A 23,607-nucleotide genomic window follows, 5' to 3' on the forward strand; every position below is an offset into this window, starting at 1 on the left:
GAAAAAAGTAAAAAAAGCGCCAATCGCAACTTTTTTTTGTTGTTGTGCAATTTGCTATAAAATGTATGCCTTATTTCATGAGCCTTTGATTTGGCTTAACGTGACCTGATTTATTCTGACTTTTCTATTGTCTCAAATAACAAAATTTTAAACATTTCTGTAAATATATAAAAGCCACAACGTCAATTCTTAAAATAATTGTATTTTGTCAAACAAAAATTAATGATTATTTCCTTTTTTATCTACAAAATTTTTATTCCGAGCTATTTTGACGGAACTATAAAAAGACGATTTTGGAAAAACGATAGGAATTTCCGAAGAAATTAACCCGAAAATGACTTCTGGATATCGAAATTTTATAAGAACTGTGGTAAGTCTTTAGCATTACCGCTGCAATTGTTGTTCAATTTATCATTACAATCTGGTAAGTTTCCGTCATTATGGAAGGTCACTCATGTTGTACCTATACATAAAGCAGGTAGTAAGTCTTCCATTGAAAATTATAGGCCTGTTTCCATCCTGTCAACACCTTGTAAGATATTGGAATCGATAGTACACACTTATATTTCTTATGCTTTTAAAAATATTATCTCTTTGAATCAGCATGGTTTTTTTCGTAAAAGGTCAACTATAACTAATTTGTTAAGTTTTACTGATAATGTTATTAAGTCATTTTCTGAGAGTGCTGAAGTTCACACTGTGTATACTGACCTCAGCAAGGCCTTTGACAAAATTAGTCATAAAATATTAATAAATAAACTTAGCGCTTATGGTGTCTCTGGTCATCTACTTCTATGGTTTACTAGTTACCTTGATAATCGATCTCAGATTGTGAAATTCAAAAATTGCTTCTCGTCTTCGCAGATTATTACCTCTGGGGTCCCACAAGGGTCAATTCTTGGGCCTTTGCTCTTTTCCATTTATATAAATGATGTGTCTAATATACTCAAATGTAATTTTAGCCTGTTTGCTGATGATTTAAAAATATTTAAAACTATTAGGGATAGTAACGATATGCTTTTACTGCAAAGCGACTTAGATTCTCTCTCATTGTGGTGTAAGGATAACTTAATGAAATTAAATTATAGTAAATGTCAAGTAATATGTTTTAGTCGTAAAATTCTGGCATCAATTCCGTGTTATGCTATTGACAACAATTCCTTAAAAGTTGTTTCTTCCGTAAAAGACCTTGGTATCATTTTAGACAGCAAATTATCCTTTGTCTTGCATTGCGAATATATTGTTTCAAAAGCTAATAAAGTATTAGGGTGTATAAAGAGATACTGTCATGATTTTAATGATATTCGTACTTCTCTAGTATTATATTCATCATTGGTCCGTTCAGTTTTGGAATATGGGTGCATACTGTGGGATCCTATATATCAGATACATAAGAATAGAATTGAACGCATTCAAAATAAGTTTGTCAAATCTATTTTGTTCAAATTACCACTTAAGGTCTCTCATTCTACTAGTCTTAGTAAATCTTATTTGGGTTTGTCTTTATTAAGTGTACGTCGTGATTTTTACAAAATTTGTTTTATGTATAAACTTTTAAACAATATGTGCGATTCTGACATTCTTAATTCTATTAACTTCTATGTTCCTCAGTTCAATGTTAGACAAGCTCCCTTGTTCTACATTAAATTCAATTATACGAATTATTTGTTGTTTTCACCACTTAATAATATATTATTTACTTGTAATTCTATTTATAGCAGAATTGATTTTTATTCAGATACTTTTCCTAAGTTTCAAACTAAGTTAAGGCAAATCTTATTTTAAAAATATTGTAACATTCTCATGTGATTTTATTATTTTTTCTTTGTATTATTTAAGGATGTTTTTCCGTCAATAAAGTAAGTAAGTAAATGACTTCAACTATTTCGAAAATAGTTGAAAAATGGTCGAAAATGTCAAAAGTGCCAAAATCAATTTTATCTTATCAAATAGTAGGCCCGCCCACCCCCCATTTTCTTGGAAGGTATGTGATTTGCCAAAATCAGTCTTATCATAGCAAGTACTAGCCCCATCCACCCCCTCTTCTCATTCTAATGTCTAATTTTATTTCTTTTCAGTATAAGATCATTCATTTCATTCAGATCGGATAAAATCAATCACTGAAAAGGAGACAGGGTGGGTGGGCGGGGCTAATTATGTTCTTCTGTTGAGTGGGACTAGAAAAAGGATGTGAAAAAAGTAAAAAAAAGCGAAAATCGCAACTTTTTTTGTTATACTATTTGCTATAAAATTTATTTCTTATTTCATGCACCTGACCTGATTTGGCCTAACGTGACTTCACTTGGTCTAACTTTTCTATTATCTCAAATGAACAAATTTTAAATATTTCTGTAAATATATAAAAGCCACAAAGTGCATTCTTAAAATAATCGTATTTTGTCAAACAAAAATTAATGATTATTTCCTTTTTTTATCTACAAAATTTTTATTCCGAGCTATTTTGACGGAACTATAAAAAGGCGCTTTTGAAAAAACGGTAGGAATTTCCGGGGGAATTAACCCGAAAATGACTTCTGGATATCGAAATCTATAAGAAAATGACTTCAACTATTTCGAAAATAGTTGAAAAATGGTCTAAAATATCAAAAGTGCCAAAATCAGTTTTATCTTATCAAATACTAGGCCCGCCCACCCACCCTCTATTTTCTTGGAAGGTATGTGATTTGCCAAAATCAGTCTTTATCTTAGCAAGTACTAGCCTCCCCCCTCTTCTCGTTCTAACGACTAATTTTATTTCTTTTCAATATAAGATCATCCATTTCATTCAGATCGGATCTAGTCAATCACTGAAAAGGAGGCAGGGTGGGTGGGCGGAGCTAATTATGTTCTTTCTTGAGTGGGAGTAGAAAAAGGATGTGAAAAAAGTAAAAAAAGCCCCAATAGTACCTTTTTTCGTTATACTATTTGCTGTATTTCTTATTTCATGCACCTGACCTGATTTGGCCTAACGTGACCTGACATGGTCTGACTTTTCTATTGTGTCAAAAAACAAATTTTAAACATTTCTGTGAATATATAAAAGTCACAAAATTCATTCTTAACATAAGTGTATTTTATGAAACAAAAATTACTGATTATTTCTTTCTTTTTTATCTACAAAATTTTTATTCCGAGCTATTTTGATGGAACTGTAAAAAGGCGATTTTGGAAAAACGATAGAAATTTCCGAAGAAATTAACCCGAAAATGACTTCTGAATATCGAAATCTATAAGAAAATGAATTCAACTATTTCGAAAATAGTTGAAAAATGGTGGAAAATATAAGGTCATTCATTTCATTCAGATCGGATAAAATCGATCCCTGAAAAGGAGGCAGGGTGGGTGGGCGGGGCTAATTATGTTCTTTTGTTGAGTGGGAGTAGAAAAAGGATGTAAAAAAGTAAAAACAAGCGTCAATAGTATTTTTTTCAGTATACTATTTGCTATATTTCTTATTTCATGCACCTGACCTGATTTGGCTTAACGTGACCTGACTTGGTCTAACTTTTCTATTGTCTCAAATAAACAAATTTTAAATATTTCTGTGAATATATAAAAGCCACAAAGTTCATTCTTAAAATAATTGTATTTTGTGAAACTAAAATTAATAATTATTTCCTTCTTCATCTACAAAACTTTTGTACCGAGCTATTTTGACGGAACTGTGAAAATTGCTATATTTCAATTGGCGATTTTGGAAAAACGGTAGGAATTTCCGAAGAAATGAACCCAAAAATAGTTGAAAAATTGTTGAAAATGTCAAAAATGCCAAAATCAGTTTTATCTTATCAAATACTAGCCCCGCCCACCCACCCTCTATTTTCTTGGAAAGTATGTGATTTGCCAAAATCAGTTTTATCGTAGAAAGTACTAGCCCCCCCTCTTCTCATTGTGACCTGACCTGACGTAACCTGACCTGACCTGACCTAACCTGACCTGACCTGACCTGACCTGACCTGTCCTGACTTTTCTATTGTCGCAAATAAACAAATTTTAAACATTTCTGTGAATATGTAAAAGCCACAAAGTACATTCTTTAAATAATTGTATTTTGTGAAATAAAAATTAATGATTATTTCCTTTTTTGTCTATAAAATTTTTATACTGAGCTATTTTGAAGGAACTGTAAAAATTGATATATTTCAATTGGCGATTTTCGAAAAACGGTAGGAATTTCCGAAGAAATGAAGTCGAAAATGTAAAAAGTGCCAAAATCAATTTTATCTTATCAAATACTAGGGCCGCCCGCCCACCCTCTATTTGCTTGGAAGGTATGTGATTTGCCAAAATCGAACTATGCTAGCTAAGATAAAAATGATTTTGGCAAATCACATACCCTCTAAAAAGAGAGGGTGGGTGGGCGGGGCTAATTAATACCTGCTACAATAGACCGATTTTGGCAAATGACATACACTCTGAGAAAAGAGAGGGTAGGTGGGCGGGGTTTGTACTTGCTAAGACTAATTTTGGCAAATGACATATTCTCTAAAAAAATAGAGGGCGGGTGGGCGGGGCTAGTAATTGCTAAGAGAAAACTGAACAATATTCTTTATAGTTTGGCAGTCTAAAGGAGAAACTTGTTTATCATTTATAACATTTAAATCATTTTAATATAGAATCTTTTGAGATGACGGACATTATTAAATTATTAGTGAAGATAATTAGCCACATTTGATGTGATATACCTAAAATACATACAAAATCGATCAAGTAGTTTCAGAGATATTTGTCTAATACAAATTGACAAAAACTACAGGCGACACACGGACGGAAACGGGAAACAACTATTTTGTACTCTAGGGGTCATGACACGTCGAGAGAATATGGAAATAGCAGTCGTCCGATGGGCTCGATTACAATACTTCCTTCGTTTATGCAGTTTACAGAGTTCCGCCACATTAAGAAGAACATTGATAAAATATATAAAATGGAGTGGTAATAATGAACTCATTTCATAAATCATTGTGATATGTTAGGAGATAAAATATTGGTAAAAGGAATAAATTTCCATTCATTAAAATAAAAATTACCACTCGCTCAGTCGGGAGTGTTCAACCGAAAAAGTCGTCAAGTTGGCGTTGTTTCTTTATAAGAAGAAAACGTAGCGACAAACGTACGTGTTTTATTAATCTATACTGTTGTATATAATTCACATTTGACAAAGGTGTTAAAAAACGTTCATTTTATTTCCCCCTTTTCGCCCTTTCGCGTAATCTAAATTTCAAGTTTATTGTAGACATAGTTCACAATGTTTACAAAAAATCAAGGCTAACTTGATGAGTTTTTCACCTGAACAACCGATATATGTACGTTTTGACCAAAATTCACGCATATTTACCTGTGTTAGTAGTTGCTAAAATAATATCGATTTTTGCGAATCACATAATCTCTAAGAAAAGAGAGGGTGGGTGGGCGGGGTCAGTACCTTTCCAAAATCCGTCTTATTTTGGCAGGTACTAAACCCGCCCACCCGCCCTCTATTTTTGTAGCGCGTGTCATTTGCCAAAATCAGTCTTTTCCTAGCAGGTACTAGCCCCGCCCACCCACCCTCTCTTTTCTTACAGGGTATGTCATTTATCAAAATCAATTTTGTCTTAGTAGATGCTAGGCCCACCCACCCACCCTTTCTTTTCTTAGCGGATGTGTCTTTTGCCAAAATTAGTCTTATTTTAGCAGGTACTTAGAAAATAGAGGTCGGGTGGGCGGGGTTAGTAGATGCTACGATGAGACTGATTTTGGCAAAGGAGATACTCTGTAACAAAAGAGAGGGTGGGTGGGCGGGGTTAGTAATTCCTAAAATAATATCGATTTTTGCAGATGACATAATTTCTAAGAAAAGAGAGGGTGGGTGGGTGGGGTCAGTACCTTGCCAAAATCCGCCTTATTTTAGCAGGTACTAACCCCACCCACTACCCCTTATTTTCTTAGCACTACCCCTTATTTTCTTAGCAGGTACTAGCCCGTCCCAGCTACCCTCTCTTTTCTTAGAGATTATGCCATTTGCCAAAATCAATTTTATCTTAGTAGATACTAGCTCCATCCATCCACTTTCTCTTTCCTAAGATAAGACTGATTTTGACAAATGACATACCCTCTAAGAAAATAGAGGGGGGGTGGGCGGGGCTAGTACCTACTAAGAAAAAAGTGTTTTTAGCAAATAACGTATCCTCTAAGAAATTTAATTAAATTATTATAAGAAAAACACTGGAGACTCTAATAAAGCACTTTCAAATTATTTCCAAACAGATCTTCAAGACTTCTTTGAATTTAAAGAAAAAACGGGATCCCAAAATTAACTCAAAAACAGGTCAGGTCAGAATTTTCCTAAATAAAACACCAAAGTGTCCCAAAATTGTTTTAAATAACTAAAAAGAAAATCTCCGCGGGCTCCCAAAATACATCATGGGTACCCAAGAGTCTCTCCAAATAAAAAAGGCTTTTTCAAATTCGTAAAAAATAAAACACTAAAAGCTCAATCACAATTTTTGCTGATTTGAATTTTATCAAATTATTAGGAAAATAACACAACCATTATTATCTTTGTACATTCTACGTGAAATACAGAGAAAACTATTCTTATTTTCTAACAACTGAACCGGTTGCCCAAATTCTTTAATACACCCTTTATCTAAGACTAGAACTTTATCACATGTCAAAATTGACTCCAGTTTATGAGCAATAGTTAGCACCTCTATTAACAGAATTACTTTTTAAAGTTAGTTATTTTTTCAAACCACCCCTATACAAGAAATTTTAAAGAAAATCGAGTAAACAAATCTTTTAAAATGGAAACCCAAAATCCTGATTTTTTAATTCCTTATCTTAAATGGAGACATAAATCAGACATTAAAAATTTCAAAATTTCTTTCACTTTTACATTAAAAATATAGTAAAAACTTCATAACTGAAGCGATCTACGAGTAAAAAAATAATAGTTTAGTTTTCTTACCATTTTTTAAGAACTGAGGTATCCGTGACGCTCATGGTCACCTGAAAAAAAAGAAATCGAGTATAAATAATGTTGTTCGTAAATCATTTAAACAGAATTGGCGTCGCACAAGGAAAAAAATACAATTTCTTAGATAAATTACAAAACTTGAATCCGCAAATTATATTAGAGCATCGTTTTTTATTAGTTATTAGTTAAACATCCTATATGGTATTGTTTTGACTGTAATCTGTCAAATTTGGACTTTGATAGGGACACAGTAAAATGTATATTTGGTTGCATAATGAAAATTTTATTTTCTAATTTTTAAAAATTTTGCTGATCGAAAGAATATTCAACTACCATGATACAAAAATTGTATTATTGCGATCATGTAAAATTTGAAAAACTAGAAATATTCACACTAACTCCACAGGTGGACAGTGGCCAAAATATAAAATTTACAACCTTTTAAGTGGAACATTGGCTGAATGACTAGCTACTCCTTACAACCGCTTCTAAATTAAACATTCGTAACTGTTTGAACAGTTTACTACGTGATAGCCGGCAACGTCCATCCACGTACTGTGCTCCGACTGTGGCGCCATCTAGCGTTTTCAGTCCCGACCTTAATTTTGTTTCAGACTGCATTCAGACTCACATTCCCGAGTTCGCGCTTTCCTGATAATTCCCACAAATAATTGGGTAAAAGTTGCAGCCGTCCACCTCCTCGCGCCCGCCGTTCTTCGCGCCCCCCGCCCCCGCCCCGAACTTTGCGCGCATTTCCATCGCGGCAAAAAGTTCCGATTGAAACTTGTGTCAAACATTGTCCGGCTCTGAAAGGAGACTAAAATGACTTCTTTGCATGTCACCATTGACAACAAAAGTTGTCTATTGTTTAGCTAAACAATGCCATCATATCTCCTTGGTGATGAAAGGATTCCGTCCCTGTCTGGCGTCCGTTCGGGCCGTAGCGCCGTCCTTCCCATTATCGCAGTCTCTTTATGTATGGCTCGATGCGGCATTCAGGACATAACAATGGGAAATGCGGTGACATTTTTATCGTGTGTACATAGAGGATGGAAAATCCGCGAGCTGCATGGATTTGCGATCGCGCTGAATCGCTGAATGTCACTTGCTTCACGTATCCTTTCACAAAAACAGTGGACGGACGCCGATGTGTGGGGGTTTATTGTGCGAGGTGGCGGCGAGCTGGAGGCGGGCGGGCGGCGGACTCTTGAAAGGAACAGGTGGAAGGACGAAAAATTACTTTTTCTCTAGCCGTCTTAAAACATGACACAACAAATAATAATAATTAATCTCAAATTATATTTTTTCGGCAATTTTGAAAATATTAATAATGTTGTTTAATATTTTATAATTTTATTAATAATTAAACACATTACGTCATTTCTAAATTTTAAAATTGATATTAAATGTAAAATTCCACCCTCCGTGTCTTTTGAGAGATACAGTGTCACCTCTAGCATTTACAAGGAGAGTGGCAGGCCTGCAACGTAAGCAATATCCGCTATATTCATTGGGATTTTCCAATTTTAAAAAATTAGGTACTTCTACGCTCTTAGTTTTGAAAATTTTTCTAGATCTATGCCATTTTTTATATTTAAACTCGCTTTTACCATCGAATATTGCCAGTGTTGGGCAGTATCTAGATACTTGCATCTAAATAAAGTAGCTAGATACATTTTTGGGTATCTAGTATCTGTATCTAGATAAAATCGAATTTAAGCACAAAATATCTGTATCTAGATACAAAATTAATGGCGCAGATACAGATACATTTTTTTATTTCACTTTTTTTTCAGTAGTTATTAGTTGAGTTATACTAGTAGTAATTTTTGATTCTTCATGTTGGTGATGTTGTTCACATAAACAAAAATAGAGGTAAGAGGTCCACTAATAGTGTTCTGTCACGGAAATTTTCATATTTTAAATACCATCATTTCCTACATTGTAGCCTTCAGTACTTATACATCTTTAAATATAATCCTGAGGGGTAATAAATCTAAGCCATGGTAAGAAGGTATTTTAAAAACCATAAACCACAATTCACTATTCACTGCGTTTTACGCTTGTCGGGGCAATGCATTTTATCTGTGTACCTGAGCAACCCGGGTCCGGTAGGCCCGCTGTTTGTATTTGTGTTATTAAATAAGAGTAATTTTGTTGGAGCGACACCTAGTGTCGGCCGTGCGAGGCTCGCTCGTGTAGTCGCCTTCACGAGGCGGCTATATTGCGCAGAGCGACACAGCGCCACTTGGAGACGCCATATTTTTAGACACTTCTGGTACGACCGTCCGCGTGGCTACCAGCGCGACTATGTTACGCTCGTCGAATATTCTCTTGTAATGTGCCATAATGTAATATACGTTAGTAACCGATTCCGTGGTGTTTTCATTTCCGCCAACAGGTTATGGGCCCAGAGCGCGAATAAACGGAATCGCGTATATTCGAAGGTACTGAAGTGTGTGCACGTGTTGTGTTAAAGTACGCCGTCAAGATGAACGCCGGAAATTCGTCGCGCATCGAGTTGCTGCGGAAGGACAACTTCGATACGTGGAAATTACAAATGCAGGCGGTGCTGATCAAAGGCGACCTGTGGGAGTACGTGAGCGGTACTTGCGTCAAGCCTGAGGCAACAGCGACGAACGCGGCGGCCATTGCTGAATGGGTCAAGAACGACAGCAAGGCGAGGTCGGATATTGTGCTCTCGATCAGTCCGACAGAACTGAAGCAAATAAAGAATTGCGACACGTCCAGAAGCATGTGGCTACGCCTGGAGGAGATCTACCAGTCGAAGGGGCCTGCGAGAAAAGCGACACTCTTGAAACGCTTGATCTTATGCAAAATGGACGATGGGGGCGATGTGCGCGAGCATCTGCGCGAGTTCTTCGACTCCGTGGATAAACTGAGCGACATGGACGTCGACATCAATCCGGATCTCCTGGCCATCTTACTAATTTACAGCCTACCCGCGAGTTTCGAGGTTTTTAGATGTGCGATCGAATCGCGAGATGATTTACCGTCGCCGGAAGCGCTGCGCTGCGTGGAAGAGAGCGACGCGCGCAAGAACTGCGCACGCGGCGGAAGCGGCACGTCCGGCGCCATGGTCGCCAACAAAAATGGCGGTTGGCGGGATAACAAAAATGGCGGCTGGCGGGAAAACAAGGAGAGAGCGGAAGCTGGCGGAAGTCCCAACGGAAGACGGAACAACGGGGGCTCCAAACTTCGCTGCTTCAAATGCGGGCGACTAGGGCACAAGGCATCAGAGTGCCGGAGCAAGGAAAGGAGCGCGAAACACGCAAGGAACGTATGTTTGCGAATGAGTGAGCGCGAAGAAACCGCCAACTCAAGCTCGGACTGGTGCCTGGACAGTGGGGCCTCAGCGCATTTGTGCAATGATGGGGGCCAATTCACGAAGATCGATAGATCGAAAACAGGTATTTTGAACCTCGCGAACGAATCGTCTACCGCGACATTGGGTGTTGGTACGGTGCAGTTCGCGGCTCGCGTGTTAGGCGAAACAGCAAACGTTTCGTTGAGTGAGACTCTGCATGTGCCCGATCTGAGGACCAATCTAATGTCCGTGAGCAAAATCACGGACCGCGGACTCGAGGTTAATTTTCGGCGCGACGAAGCGGTGGTAGTGGATCCAGACGGCAACGTGCTGTTGTGTGCGGAACGAATAGGAGACCTATACTACGTGAGCGGACACAAGCATGATGCGCGCTCGGCTTGTGGTGAGGACAAAATTCCGCTCGGACTGTTGCACAAGCGATCGGGACACGCGAACGCGAGGGACCTCGTCGAGGCCATACGAAATAATCGAGTGAGCGGCGTCCAGCTGAAGGATTGTGCGGAGGCGGTTAAGTGCGACATCTGCATCCAGGGGAAGTTGTCCAGGTCCCCCTTCCCAAAGTGCTCTAACCGGCGCACAGAGCAGCTACTGGACCTGGTGCACACCGACGTCTGCGGGCCGATGAGGACGCCATCTCTCGGAGGCGCGAAGTACTTCGTAGAGTTCATCGACGACAAGTCCAGATGGTGCGAGACTCGATTCCTGAAATCGAAAGACGAGGTGTTCCAGGCCACGACGGAGTACTTGGCTCTCGTCGAGAACCAGACGGGGAAAACCGTCAAGTGCTTACAGTCGGACAACGGCGGCGAGTACACAAGCCGCGACTTCGACCGGTACCTCAAGGCGCGAGGAATTACGAGGAGGCTGACGGCGCCGTACAATCCGGAGCAAAACGGCACCGCAGAACGGAAGAACCGCACGCTCCTAGACACGGCCAGGTGTCTCTTGATTGACGCCGGGTTACCGGACTCGTTCTGGGCGGAGGCGGTTAACACTGCCAATTACCTGCGAAATCGCCTGCCCACCAGATGCCTGGGTGGTGGAACCCCGTACGAGGCATGGACCGGTAAGAAACCCGACATCACCAATTTCAGAGCTTTCGGCAGCAGGGTATACTACCTAGACAGGCGACCGGGGAAAGGGAAGTTCGACCCGCGAGGAGAAGAAGGCGTTTTCTTGGATTATGCCGACGAATCCAAGGCATACCGAATCTGGTCACCAGTAAAAAGGACCGTACTGATAAGCCGCGACGTCGTGTTCGTAGAGGACGACAAGGAACGGCGTCACGTCGACAATCCTGCTCAGACCCAACGGAGCAGAGAGACTTCGCCGGAGGTTCGGCGTTCGGTCGAGATCGTGCACCCTCCTCCAGCTGGTGGAGCGCCGCCGGCGACGGTCAACGACCCGCGGAACGTCATCGAGGTCGAGGTCGAGGTCCATCGCCCCGCCGACGTCCCAGACGGCGTCTACGCCGACGGTGAATCGAACGATAGGTCGGAGCGGGACGTGACGACTGCTGAAGAAGATGACGAGCGCGACATCATCGACGATGACAACAATGCGGATCGTGCGAGGGCTCCAGGTCGCCCGAGAATTGTAAGAACAGGTCGACGTGGCCGACCCAGGAAGCAATTTCGGACGGTGCCGAATCCCGGTGCCAACATCGTCGATGCCATCGAACAAAGCTTCGTATCCGAGGTTGCAATGAAAAAGGCGCTGAGCGGTCCCGATGCAGACGAATGGCGACAGGCCATAGTGGCTGAGCTAACGTCCATCATCAAGAACGACACTTTCGCTTTGGTGGAGCGTCCACAGCGAGACAAGGTGGTGGGGAGTCGCATCGTCCTCAGAAACAAGTACAAATCGGACGGAACCTTTGAGAGAAGGAAGGCTAGATTAGTCGCCCAGGGCTTCAGCCAACAACCAGGTATACACTTTACCGAGACATTTGCTCCTGTTGCTCGTTTCAGCTCCATTAGGCTGATGGCTTCCCTTGCCGCCCGCCACGACATGGCAATTAAGCAGTTTGATGTCGAAACTGCGTATCTGAACGGCGAGCTGAACGAGGAAGTATTCATGGAACCGCCGAAGGAGCTTCAGAGGGCCCTTGGCAGCATCATCGACAACGAGACCGACAGCTCGACTGTAGCGAAGGCCACCAGTCTGCTCCAGGAGTTGCGCAAAGGCGATAGAGTTTGTTTGCTCAAGAAATCGCTCTACGGCCTACGACAGGCCGGTAGGAACTGGTACACAAAGTTGAACTCGACTCTGAAAGAGCTCGGCGCAATCCCGACGGCCTCAGACCCGTGTTTGTTTCGCCTAAAATCAGGGCGGGACGTGGTGTTAATCGCGATCTATGTGGACGACATATTGATCGCGTCCCGCAACCGAAAGAAAATCGCCGAAATAGGAAGAGAGTTGGCCCAACGATTCGAAATTAAGGCCCTGGGAGATGTAAAGCACTGTTTGGGCGTGGAGTTTCAGAGAGAGGACGGCCGGGTAACGATGCATCAGCGAGGGTACATAAAGGACGTACTTTCGCGATTCGGCATGTCTGACTGCAAGCCGGTCGCAACGCCGATTGATCTAGGGACGAAGCTAGAGAAAAACATCGACCAGAGTCAAGAGGATCTCGCGCTCCCGTACCGCGAGCTCGTGGGGGCGCTCATTTACTTATCATCGACTACGAGGTCCGACATCGCCTTCGCTGTGAGTCGTGTGGGGCAGTTTAACAACTGCTATGGCCCAGAGCACTGGAGGGCAGCCAAAAGAGTTCTGCGATACCTGAAGGGGACGATGAACGTGGGGCTCGCATTCGGAGCGGACGATGGGCCAATCAGGGCATTCGCCGACGCCGACTGGGGAGCGAGCACTGAGGACCGGAGATCGTACACCGGTTATGTATTCCTTTTGAACGGTGGGCCTTTGTCGTGGGAAGCGAAGAAGCAACGGACGGTTGCATTATCCACAACGGAGGCGGAGTACATGGCCCTGTCGGAGTGCGTCAAGGAGGGTCTGTACTTGCAGAGGTTTCTCCGGGAGCTGGGGTTTGACGACCTAGCTAACTTGGTCATTCATTGCGACAACCGAAGTTGCCTGCAGCTTGCTGAAAATCCCACCTTCCACGGGAGAAGCAAACACATAGACATCCGCCATCATTTCGTGCGCGATGTTCTCAAGAACGGACAAGTCAGGGTTAGTTATGTGCCCACAGACGATCAAGTTGCGGACTTCTTAACCAAAGGACTGTCAAAGCCGAAGCATGTGAGGTGCGCGAAGTCGTGCGGACTTGACGTTGTTGATTAGTGGACATTTTTACACGACCGTCACCTCGAGGGGAAGTGTTGGAGCGACACCTAGTGTCGGCCGTGCGAGGCTCGCTCGTGTAGTCGCCTTCACGAGGCGGCTATATTGCGCAGAGCGACACAGCGCCACTTGAAGACGCCATATTTTTAGACACTTCTGGTACGACCGTCCGCGTGGCTACCAGCGCGACTATGTTACGCTCGTCGAATATTCTCTTGTAATGTGCCATAATGTAATATACGTTAGTAACCGATTCCGTGGTGTTTTCATTTCCGCCAACAAATTTTAATAGTAAAAATATTTGTTTAAGGTATGTTATTATTTTTAGAAAATAATAATTGCGTGTTACATAATGATTAACTTTTTCAATTAGCACAAATTAGTCCTGTAATCGACTAATCGAATGTTCAATACATACATTTCTCTCGCATAAATCGCATATTTGTTACTGTTTTCTACCTTTATTTTTCAGACAAATGTAGCATCTTTTCCTGTTGCCACATGTGTCATTTGTTCACTTTTTCATTGTGGGACCTAACGCGAGGCGGGCTTGGCAGGTCTGTTTTGCCCTAGAATGTGCCGATTATGTTTAAGTGTAAATCTTGGGCAATAAAATTAATATTTTTACAACCCTCGGTAGAATAATTTATCGTGATATATTTTCAGAAATCGTGAAACGAGATTAAAATAAAATGAGTTTCAACAAAAATCTGAAAATTTAAAGTTGGACTCTGGTGATTCCGGCCTGTCAGGCAGCCTTTGATCCTATAAGGGGTTTAAATACCTTTCTAAGAAATTGTACTTATTTTGCCTTAAACGGAACCAGCAATTCTTCCTAAATGTATATACCTGCCGCACCGGGATGGACGATTATATACCGGACATGGTCATAAAAACATCGTAAGCCGATATTGAAGAATAATAATTTATGACGGGTTGCCGACAACATACCTTCAGCACAGAATAATCATTTCCCCTATTCTTTGAAATTTTAATTTTAATGCTGGAGATAATTAATTATTAGATATACTCAAACACAATTTGGACACTGTAGTATGGGAATAAAAACAAAAAAAATATTCTTTTTAAGCGTGCGTAATAAATATTGCACAATTTGCGACACATCAAACAGCGAAGCGATGGCCTATTTGCAGGAAAAAAGAAAAGATTTTTCAGTCTTGAATAACTATGCCACAGTAAAATGTTTATTTTTTAAATTTCTTCTGCACCTGTGGAACGGGTGTTTAGTAGCGGAAACCAAATTCTGACACCAAGAAGAAATAATTTAGGTGACTATAAGTTCGAAATGTTGATAACTTAAAAAAATTCATTAAACAATGCATAAAAAAATACATAAACATGTTTTCAGTTATTTTATTCGCCAAAGCTTCAAAAAGTATGTGTTTTCTTGTATCTTTATCTAGATATATTTCAAAAAAATCTAAAACAATCTGTATCTAGATATTTTTAAAAGTATCTGTCACCAACACTGAATATTGCGACCATAGTGTGGAGTGTGGATGATTTCATTGTTTTTGCAAAATACACCAGCAAAACGTTCTCTCTAAAACCACCCTGAACGGTATATAGGCAAATAATTTCATTGATCAACGCAACGAACCAAATTAGTTATTTTGTTTTCTCGTGTTAAAAATTATTATTTTCAGACAATGGTTTAATCTCTCTCTCTGTGTGGGTGTGTGGGTTTATGGAAGATATTAAATTCGTGATAAATGTTGTGATCTCTATTTATAAAATCTAAAATTCAATAAATTTATTACTTCAATTGTAAATTTAATTTCATTGTATATTGAAGTGATATATTTTTAGTATGTCTAACAGCCTGTTATTATCAATTAAATGTGCTAAAATATCATTTAATATGTGATTACTATATTCTTTGAAAAAGTATTACTGGAAGATTTTATTTTCCAAATGGGATATAAGTTTTTCAGCTAAAAGGTGGGTTCCCATGGCCAGACGACACGGTTTTGGTGGTAAAATTCACCACTAAACTGTCTTCTATCTGTCAATAACATCTTGTATGAAAAAAAAACATCTTTCTACACCAACAAATGTAATTAGTGTTATACTTCAGCGTAATAATAATGTCCATACCTAATTCTACATTAATATCTAGTGATTCGCCACTTAAAATTAAACTGATGTTTTCTAGGAGCTTGTAACCTCTTTGATTTTTTTATTTAGAGAATCGCCTATTTTCCTGAAATATTCAAAGAATTGGTTTGAAAATTTTTAATTAACTGCACAGAGTCAATTAAGGGCATGCACCCTGTTCCTAGTTTTGTAATCGTTACCGAAACAAATTGATAATTCACTTTAATAAATGCTAATTCGTTCGGCAAAAAAAATCCAAAAAGTTAAAAACTAGAGAAATTGTAAAATGTCGAAAAATTGAAAAATAGAAGAATCGAAATACTGAAAAATCTCAAAACTGAATTATCGAAAAATTGAGGAATGGAAGGAAAACTGAATAATCGAAAAATTGAAAAACCCCAAAACTATAACATGGAAAAATTAAAAAATTTCAAAATCGAAAAACTGAAGAGGCGAAATATTGAGAAATCGTAAAACTGAAACATAATAATTTGAAGTATCGAGAATTTGAAGAATCGAAATATTGAAAAATACCAAAATTGAAATATCGAAAAATTGAAAATTGGACGAAAAATTGAAAAACCGAAACATCGAAAAATTCCAAAACTGAAACATCGAGAAAACGAAACTTAAAAAAAATCGAGCAATCGGAACGTTAAAAATTAACAAATTTAAAGATTTCATACTAAAACATCGAAAAATCGAGAAACTGAATAGTCAAAAAACCGAAATCTCGATAAATCCAGAAACTGTAAAATTACAAAATTGATAAATGAAAAATCGATAAATTTAAAATCGAAAAATTGAAAAAAATTACATATAAAATCTAAAAATCAATAAATTTATTACTTTCAACTTCGATTGTAAATTTAATTTTATTGTATAATGAAGTGATATATTTGTAGCATGTCTAACAGCCTGTTGTTACCAGTTAAATGTGCTAAAATATCATTTAAACGCCTAAACCCGTGACTAGTACATTCTTTGAAAAACTAATGCTGGAAGATTTTTTTTTAATGGGGTATAAGTTTTCCAACTAAAAGCTGGTTTCCCATGGCCAGACGACACTTTTGATGGTAAAATTCACCACACCACTGAACTGTCTTCTATATGTCAATAACGTTTCGTATGAAAAAGAAACATCTTTCTACATCAACAGATGCAATTAGTGTGTACTTTAGGGTAATAATAATATCCACCCCCCTAATTCTACATTAATATCTACTGATTCGCCACTTAAAATTAAACTGATGTTTTCTAGGAGCTTGTAACCAGTATTTTTATTAAAAACTTCTTTAATTTTTTTTTTTTATTTTTAAAGAATTGATTTGAAAATTTTTAATTAACTGCACAGATTCAATTAAGGGCATGCACCCTGTTCCTAGTTTTGTAATCGTCACCGAAACAAGTTGATAGTTCATTTTAATAAATGCTAATTCGTTCGGCAAAAATGTTTTTTAAAAATTTGATGACATATTGCGATAATATTGCAGTTTTCATTTGAAAATTCCAAAATCGAATTTCGAAGTCAACAGGAAACAAAACATGGAGAATTTTTATTCTATAAATCAGAAAAATAGACAGTTTAAAAGATTAAAAAAAAAAAATAAAAAAAGTGAAAGGACTCAGTGTAAGCCTGAATGAAGCAATAGAAACACACAAGAGAAGCAAAAAATAGCTGGCTTGACAGGGAATGTAAAGAATTGAAGAAAAATACGGGGAAAACTTTAAGGGATTGGAGTAAAAACAAGGCGAGTGAAGACAATTATCTGAAAATAGGAAACAACTACAGAACAAAATGCGAAAAAAGTAAAAAGCAGAAACAAAAACCTTCACCATCTTCTCATTCCCATCTACAATTCCCCAAGAAAGACTAAGGCATCATCTTCAATGCAATCAATGACAACAAACTAACCGATTATGTTGGCATTCGACGATTCACTACTTCAGCGCAAAGAGTCATCATATCAAATATTTGCCCCAGTATTCCCCATGATGTCATTCTTTCCTTGGTTAATGATCTTGGTTAGGAGAGACCGTCAATCTATAAAAGGAAGAGGAGTCTGCATATACGTATCTGATTTTGTAATGTCTAATTTTACAGTCTCTGTTGTTGATAGTGACACTTCGAACGTGGAGCCTTGTTCCTGAAAGTAGCTGGAAAATCATTATCAATTGTTCTTGGTTGTCTATATCGCGCCCCATCGAGTGATTTTGATAGTGATTTAATAGTTCTTTAATGCGTTGACCGTCTTAGCTAATGACTACAACAATCTTCTCATTTGTGGAGATCTTAATATGCCTGTGTTGAATTGGTCGCTACAAAGTCAAATGTTAGAGAAAGATCTGTTTGAAGTTGACTGGGCATCATCCGTTAAGTACAATACTATATTTGAAAATTGGAAAGCGTTTAAATTTCAGCTTCAAGAGCTAACCCTTCTCAACTACATTCCTAGAGTATTTATGAAGTCCCCCAAAAAAACTTTAGATTAATTATCAATTGGTTAAAATGATCCGTATCAAAAGAAATTTGTGGCGCTCCTTCAAAGGTACTGGTAATGTGATAGATTATGCCCCTCACCGAACTTTTTCAAATCAGTTAGCTTCGAAAATTAAAAGTGCTAAATCCTCATGTGAAGCTCAACTTGCTCGAAATAAAAACCCTAAGTCTTTTTATAAATAGATTCTGTGGCCTCAATGACTGCTCTAGAGAACTTGACAACGATAATCCTGTCGATGTAATTTATTGTGACTACATCAAAGCATTTGATAAAGTCCAGACGCATCGCCTATTGCACAAACTTGAGCACTTTGAGTTAGAGGTGGATTACTTGAGTGGATCGAAGACATTTTATCGTTTAAAACATTTAGAGTAAAAATTGATGGATGCCTTAGTAATTCACACAAGGGTCTAAGTGGGGTTCAACACGGAACAATTTTAGGCCCTTTAGTATTCATAGTTTTTATCGCCGATCTTACTGTATAAATTTCCAGTCCTTTCGCTCTGCTCGTTGACGACTTGCAAATGTATAATAACACCTCGAAAAATAATAATGTTTTAAAAGCGGATTTAAAATAATATCACAACTCGATTCATCTATTCGTTATCTTTTTTCAAGATCTGTTGATTCAAGAACACGAAGGCATGAACTAAAACTACATAAATCGAAACAAGGATGAGACAATTTTTCCTCCCGGAGCGGGTTTTCGGTATTTGAAACTCCGTATCTCCACGTATAATCAAAATTCTTCTTTAATAAGTTTCAAGATAGCACTAGATACCTGGTTCGACGGTTATCACAACTGATAATACATAGCTTGTGTTTAAATTATTTTTGTAACAATTGTCCCTTGGGCAAAGCAGGCTCCAGCCTCTGCCCTAATTCATTTTTAAATCAAATAAAAAAGAGGAAGAAGATAGAATAACAGTGATTATTATAACAGAGCAAAAAGCGTGGAGAAGAAAGAAAGAAAGAAAGAAAGAAAGAAAGAAAAAGACAGTAGTTACAAAAGAGATTAAATAGTGCGTTAAACTATGCACCAAATACATCTGTTAATATAGCCAGCTAGGTCATCCGATTTACCCCACTTGACTTTTTTCTGTGAGGTTATGTAAAAAATCGAGTTTATGTTAAAGAATGAAGAACTCCAAGGAAGAATATTAAATGTGATTGCTGATATTCCTCCTAATATTCTAACAAATTCATTTGAAAATTGTGTGCAACGTATTTACTGTTGTCAGGAAGTAAATGGTTAGTAAAGCAAAAGGTGGTAAAGTAAGTAAATTTCGAATATTTGTTCTAAAACTATTGTTTAATACCTATATATTAATTTGATCTTTCTTCGTTAATGCAATTTTTTATTTAAATTTTTCAAAAAGCTGTCATAATGTATTCACTATTTACGAAGTATGGTTATTTTTAGAATATTTTGTAAATTATTTAGAAACAGCATTTAAATCAATTCGTTACGCTGGCTTTAAGTAGGATTTATAGAATTGCTGTTGACGTTGAAGTTCCCGTTGCAGTTGCTGTTCATGCTGACGTTGCTTTTAGAGCTGAAAATTGTCATTTATAAACTCCGTTACCAAGTTGCTGTTAAGTTGTATACTACATTTTATGTTTTAAGTTTCTTGTTGTCGAAAGAAATCTACACATATTAATAAAAAAAAGGCAAAATGTTGCCCCACCCACCCGCCCTAACTCAATTGTAATGATTTTTTTTTATTCATCGTGAGCCAAGAAAGCGGAGCTTAATTGCAAAATCCTTATATCTCTACCAGAACATGTTTTTGAGTACCTATCGTGTTGTTCAAAGAATACTATATAATATATAGTATATCTATTAAGAAAAAATAAATCCAAAGATTAGGCCTCACCCGATCTTAATTCGCAATTGTGATATATTTGTCCTTGGTTGTCAGATCGAGGGGTAGGACTTAATTGCAAGATCCATATTTGTCTAGAAGAATTTACCACCTTAAACATGTTTTAAGTTTCTTATTCTACGTATAATAAGAGAAAAGGAAAAATATAAGCCCCGCCCACCCACCCTATCTCAAGATTGAGCCACAGGAGAGGAAATTAATTGCAAAATTCTTATTATTTCTCAAAAACAGGTTTTTAATTTCTTGCACAGAAATAGGTATTTTGCAGTTAAACTCCTTCTCTTGACTCAGGACCAATAAAAATATTATCACAATTGAGATAGGGCGGGTGGGCGGGGCTTATATTTTGCCTTTTTTTTTTCTTAATATACGCAGCCATCTTTTCATAACAAGAAACTTAAAACCTAGTTAAAATGATTTTTGCAAGGAAACATGGATTTTGCAATTATGGGGCGGACCCTCATTGCACAATTGATATTTACTTATACAAATTTTCCATTTTAAACATGTTTTAAGTTTCATGTTATGAAAAGAAGTCTACATATAGTAAAACAAAAAGGCAAAATGTAAGCCCGCCCGCCCACCCGCCCTATCGCAATTGTGATGATTAGGGGTTATATTTTCCGTTTTCTTCTTAATATATATAGTATTCTTTGAACAACACAATACTCATTTTTAATTTTTTGTAAAGAAATAAGTATTTTGCAATTAAGCTCCGCCCCCTTGGTTCACGGCGAATAAAAAAAATCATCACAATCGAGATAGGGCGGGTGGGCGGGCTTACATTTTGCCTGTTTGTTTTAATATGTGGAGACTTATTTTCACAACATGAAACTTAAAACATGTTTAAAAAGGAAAATTTGTGTAAAGAAATATCGATTTTGTAATTAGACTCCGTCCCATAATTGCAAAATCTTTATTTCCTTGCAAAAATGTACCATTTTAACCATGTTCTAAGTTTCTTGTTGTGAAAAGATGGCTATGTATATTAAGAAAAAAACAAAGGCAAAAATAAGCCCCACCCACCCACCCTATCTCAATTCTGACCATAATTGCAAAATCGATATTTCCCTAAACAAATTTACCATTTTAAATGTGTCTTAAGTTTCTTATTGTGAAATGATAACGATACATATTAAGAAAAATTGGTCTAAAGAGTTTAGACAGTACTTCCCTAGCTGTCGGAAACTTGACGACTGCATGCCTATTGTGTTTTTTTCTCATTACATTTTTGTAGTGGGAATTTGAAAAAAATTGCAATGACGTCATCAACATTTTTGCAAGGACAAGTATATCAGTTGGGATAGATGTAGTGTAATACTAAGAATAAAATTATTGTATTCCCAAATTTTCGGGAAAATGAATTGGGTCGTTTTGAATATTGATTTGTTATAATCAATAAAATAACGAAATAATATGAGAGGCAACTGAAAATCGTTTATGTATAAACATTCTTAATTTAAGATGACAAGCGTAACAGCATACGTGAGAGTCAAACAGAGAAACTGTAAACAAAACGACCATCGGTTTTATTGCTTCGACTTCCGCTTATTATATAAAACATTGGGTTTTATTTTAATTTTTGACGGTGGAATTCACAATTGGTTGATTATAAACATGTCTGTTCCACATTCGCGGAACCTAGTCAGCGCATAAAACAAATGCACGTCTGTAATGTTAAAGTCGATGTAAATAAGCGTGCTACCCTTATGTTTCAACCGAGTTTTTCCTTTAAAAAATTTTGTGTCTACCAAATTGGGTTGGTCCAATGTAATACTAATAATAAGTGTTGCCTTTAATTTAATCAATAAAATAAATTGACTTCATTAATTTTTTTGAGCCACCTCTTAAGAAAATCTAAAAAATATGAATGGAATGATAAATCACAAGTACAAACTCATCATATTTTTTGCATTTTAGATAGGATTTATTCAGCAAAATTTAAGGGTGACGTCATCAATTTTTTTAGGAGGGATGAACAAATACATTTTGAACAAAAGTTTACCATGCTTATAATAACTTTAAAATATCTCCAAGATTTCAAAGCATTCGGTTTTGTAATTCCTAATTAAATCGATAAAATAAATTCACGCATTCATTAATTTTTTTGAGTCACCCTGTGTATGTAAATCCAAAAATATGAATGGAAGTACAGACTCATCATATTTTGTACATTTTAGATAGGATTTATTCAGCAAAATTTTGGAGTGACGTCATCAATTTTTTAGGGGGGAAGAGCAAATACATTTTGATAAAAAATTTACCATGCTTATGATAACTTTAAAACATCTCGAAGATTTCAAAGCATTCGGTTCTGTAATTCCTGATTAAATCAATAAAATAAATTGACGCATTCATTAATTTTTTTCAGTCACCCTGTATATGCAAATCGAAAAAATTTAAATGGAATGATAAATCACAAGAAGAGACTCACCATATTTTGTACATTTTAGATAGGATTTATTCAGCAAAATTTTGTGGTGACGTCATAAACTTTTTAGGGGGGATAACCAAATATATTTTGACTAAAGATTTATGATGCTCTTTAGAGCCTTAAAACATCTGCAACATTTCAAAACATTCGGGTTAGCAGATTCAAAATTAAATTGGAAAATGTTGTTATATAATTTTGATTTTTTTTTCAAAAATCTGGACGTTTCGGTTAAAAACTTAATTCGGAGTCGTAAACAACATGTATAGGACTATGTTATTTTATACGATTTAAGACCCATTTACTATGTACAATTTTGAAGTGACGTCATCGCATTACTGGTGGGGATGATTAGACAAATTCTGGTTAGCGTTTTACCATCTAGATGATATTCCTAATATAAGTACAAAATTTCACAACAATCGGTCCAGTACTTTCGGAGATTATCTGTTTAATAAAAATCCGGGACGGCAGACAGACGGACAGACGGACAGACAGACGGACAGACAGACGGAAATGGGAGACCTATTTCTTCGTCTTCTAGGGGTCATGAAAGATCGAGAAAACGTAAAAGTAGAGAAGTAAAAAGGCAAAATGTTGCCCCGCTCACCCGCCCTATCTCAATTGTGACGAGTTTTTTATTCGTCATGAGCCAAGGGGGCGGAGCTTAATTGCAAAATCGATACTTTCTTACAAAAATTTACCAATTTAAGCATGTTTTACCTTTCTTGTTGTGAAAAGAAGACTACGTATATTAAGAAAAACGGCGTGCCAACAGCAACGTCAACGCAAGATATAAAAGACGGATACCCACCTTTGCTTCATATTTATCTTCCAACGGCAACGTCAACGGCGAACAGCAACGTCAACGGCAAGTTTATAAATCGACCTTTATTTCAGTTTATCTGCCCACAGTTCTATCATGATTACAATATTTACAATTTTTGGGCCCTAGTGGAATGTTTGAATAAAACGTCTTACGCCAGGACTAAGTATGACAAGTGATAGTATTGTCAAGGCTAGCTACAATTTTCTGATTTTCAGTATTTTTATTTTGA

At 37.5% G+C, this 23,607-nt stretch overlaps 1 protein-coding gene across 3 annotated transcripts in view; it reads right to left on the bottom strand.

Annotated features, from left to right (window-relative positions):
* LOC135131081 (uncharacterized) overlaps nucleotides 1-6,991 on the bottom strand; it is a 782,641-nt gene extending 775,650 nt beyond the window's left edge. For all 3 annotated transcript variants that reach the window (XR_010280867.1, XM_064058612.1, XM_064058611.1), the window contains exon 1: nucleotides 6,950-6,991. Coding sequence is in view for 2 of the 3 variants with exons in the window: in XM_064058612.1 (XP_063914682.1) it covers nucleotides 6,950-6,952 (3 nt within the window). In the remaining variant the exon portion in view is untranslated. The remainder of the gene's footprint in view (nucleotides 1-6,949) is intronic.
* Nucleotides 6,992-23,607: the final 16,616 nt, after the last annotated feature.

This window comes from Zophobas morio, unplaced genomic scaffold (genome assembly GCF_036711695.1).
Source record: "Zophobas morio isolate AGI-343-1 ecotype UQ-CSIRO unplaced genomic scaffold, CSIRO_AGI_Zmor_V1 ptg000018l, whole genome shotgun sequence".
NCBI lineage: Eukaryota > Metazoa > Arthropoda > Insecta > Coleoptera > Tenebrionidae > Zophobas > Zophobas morio.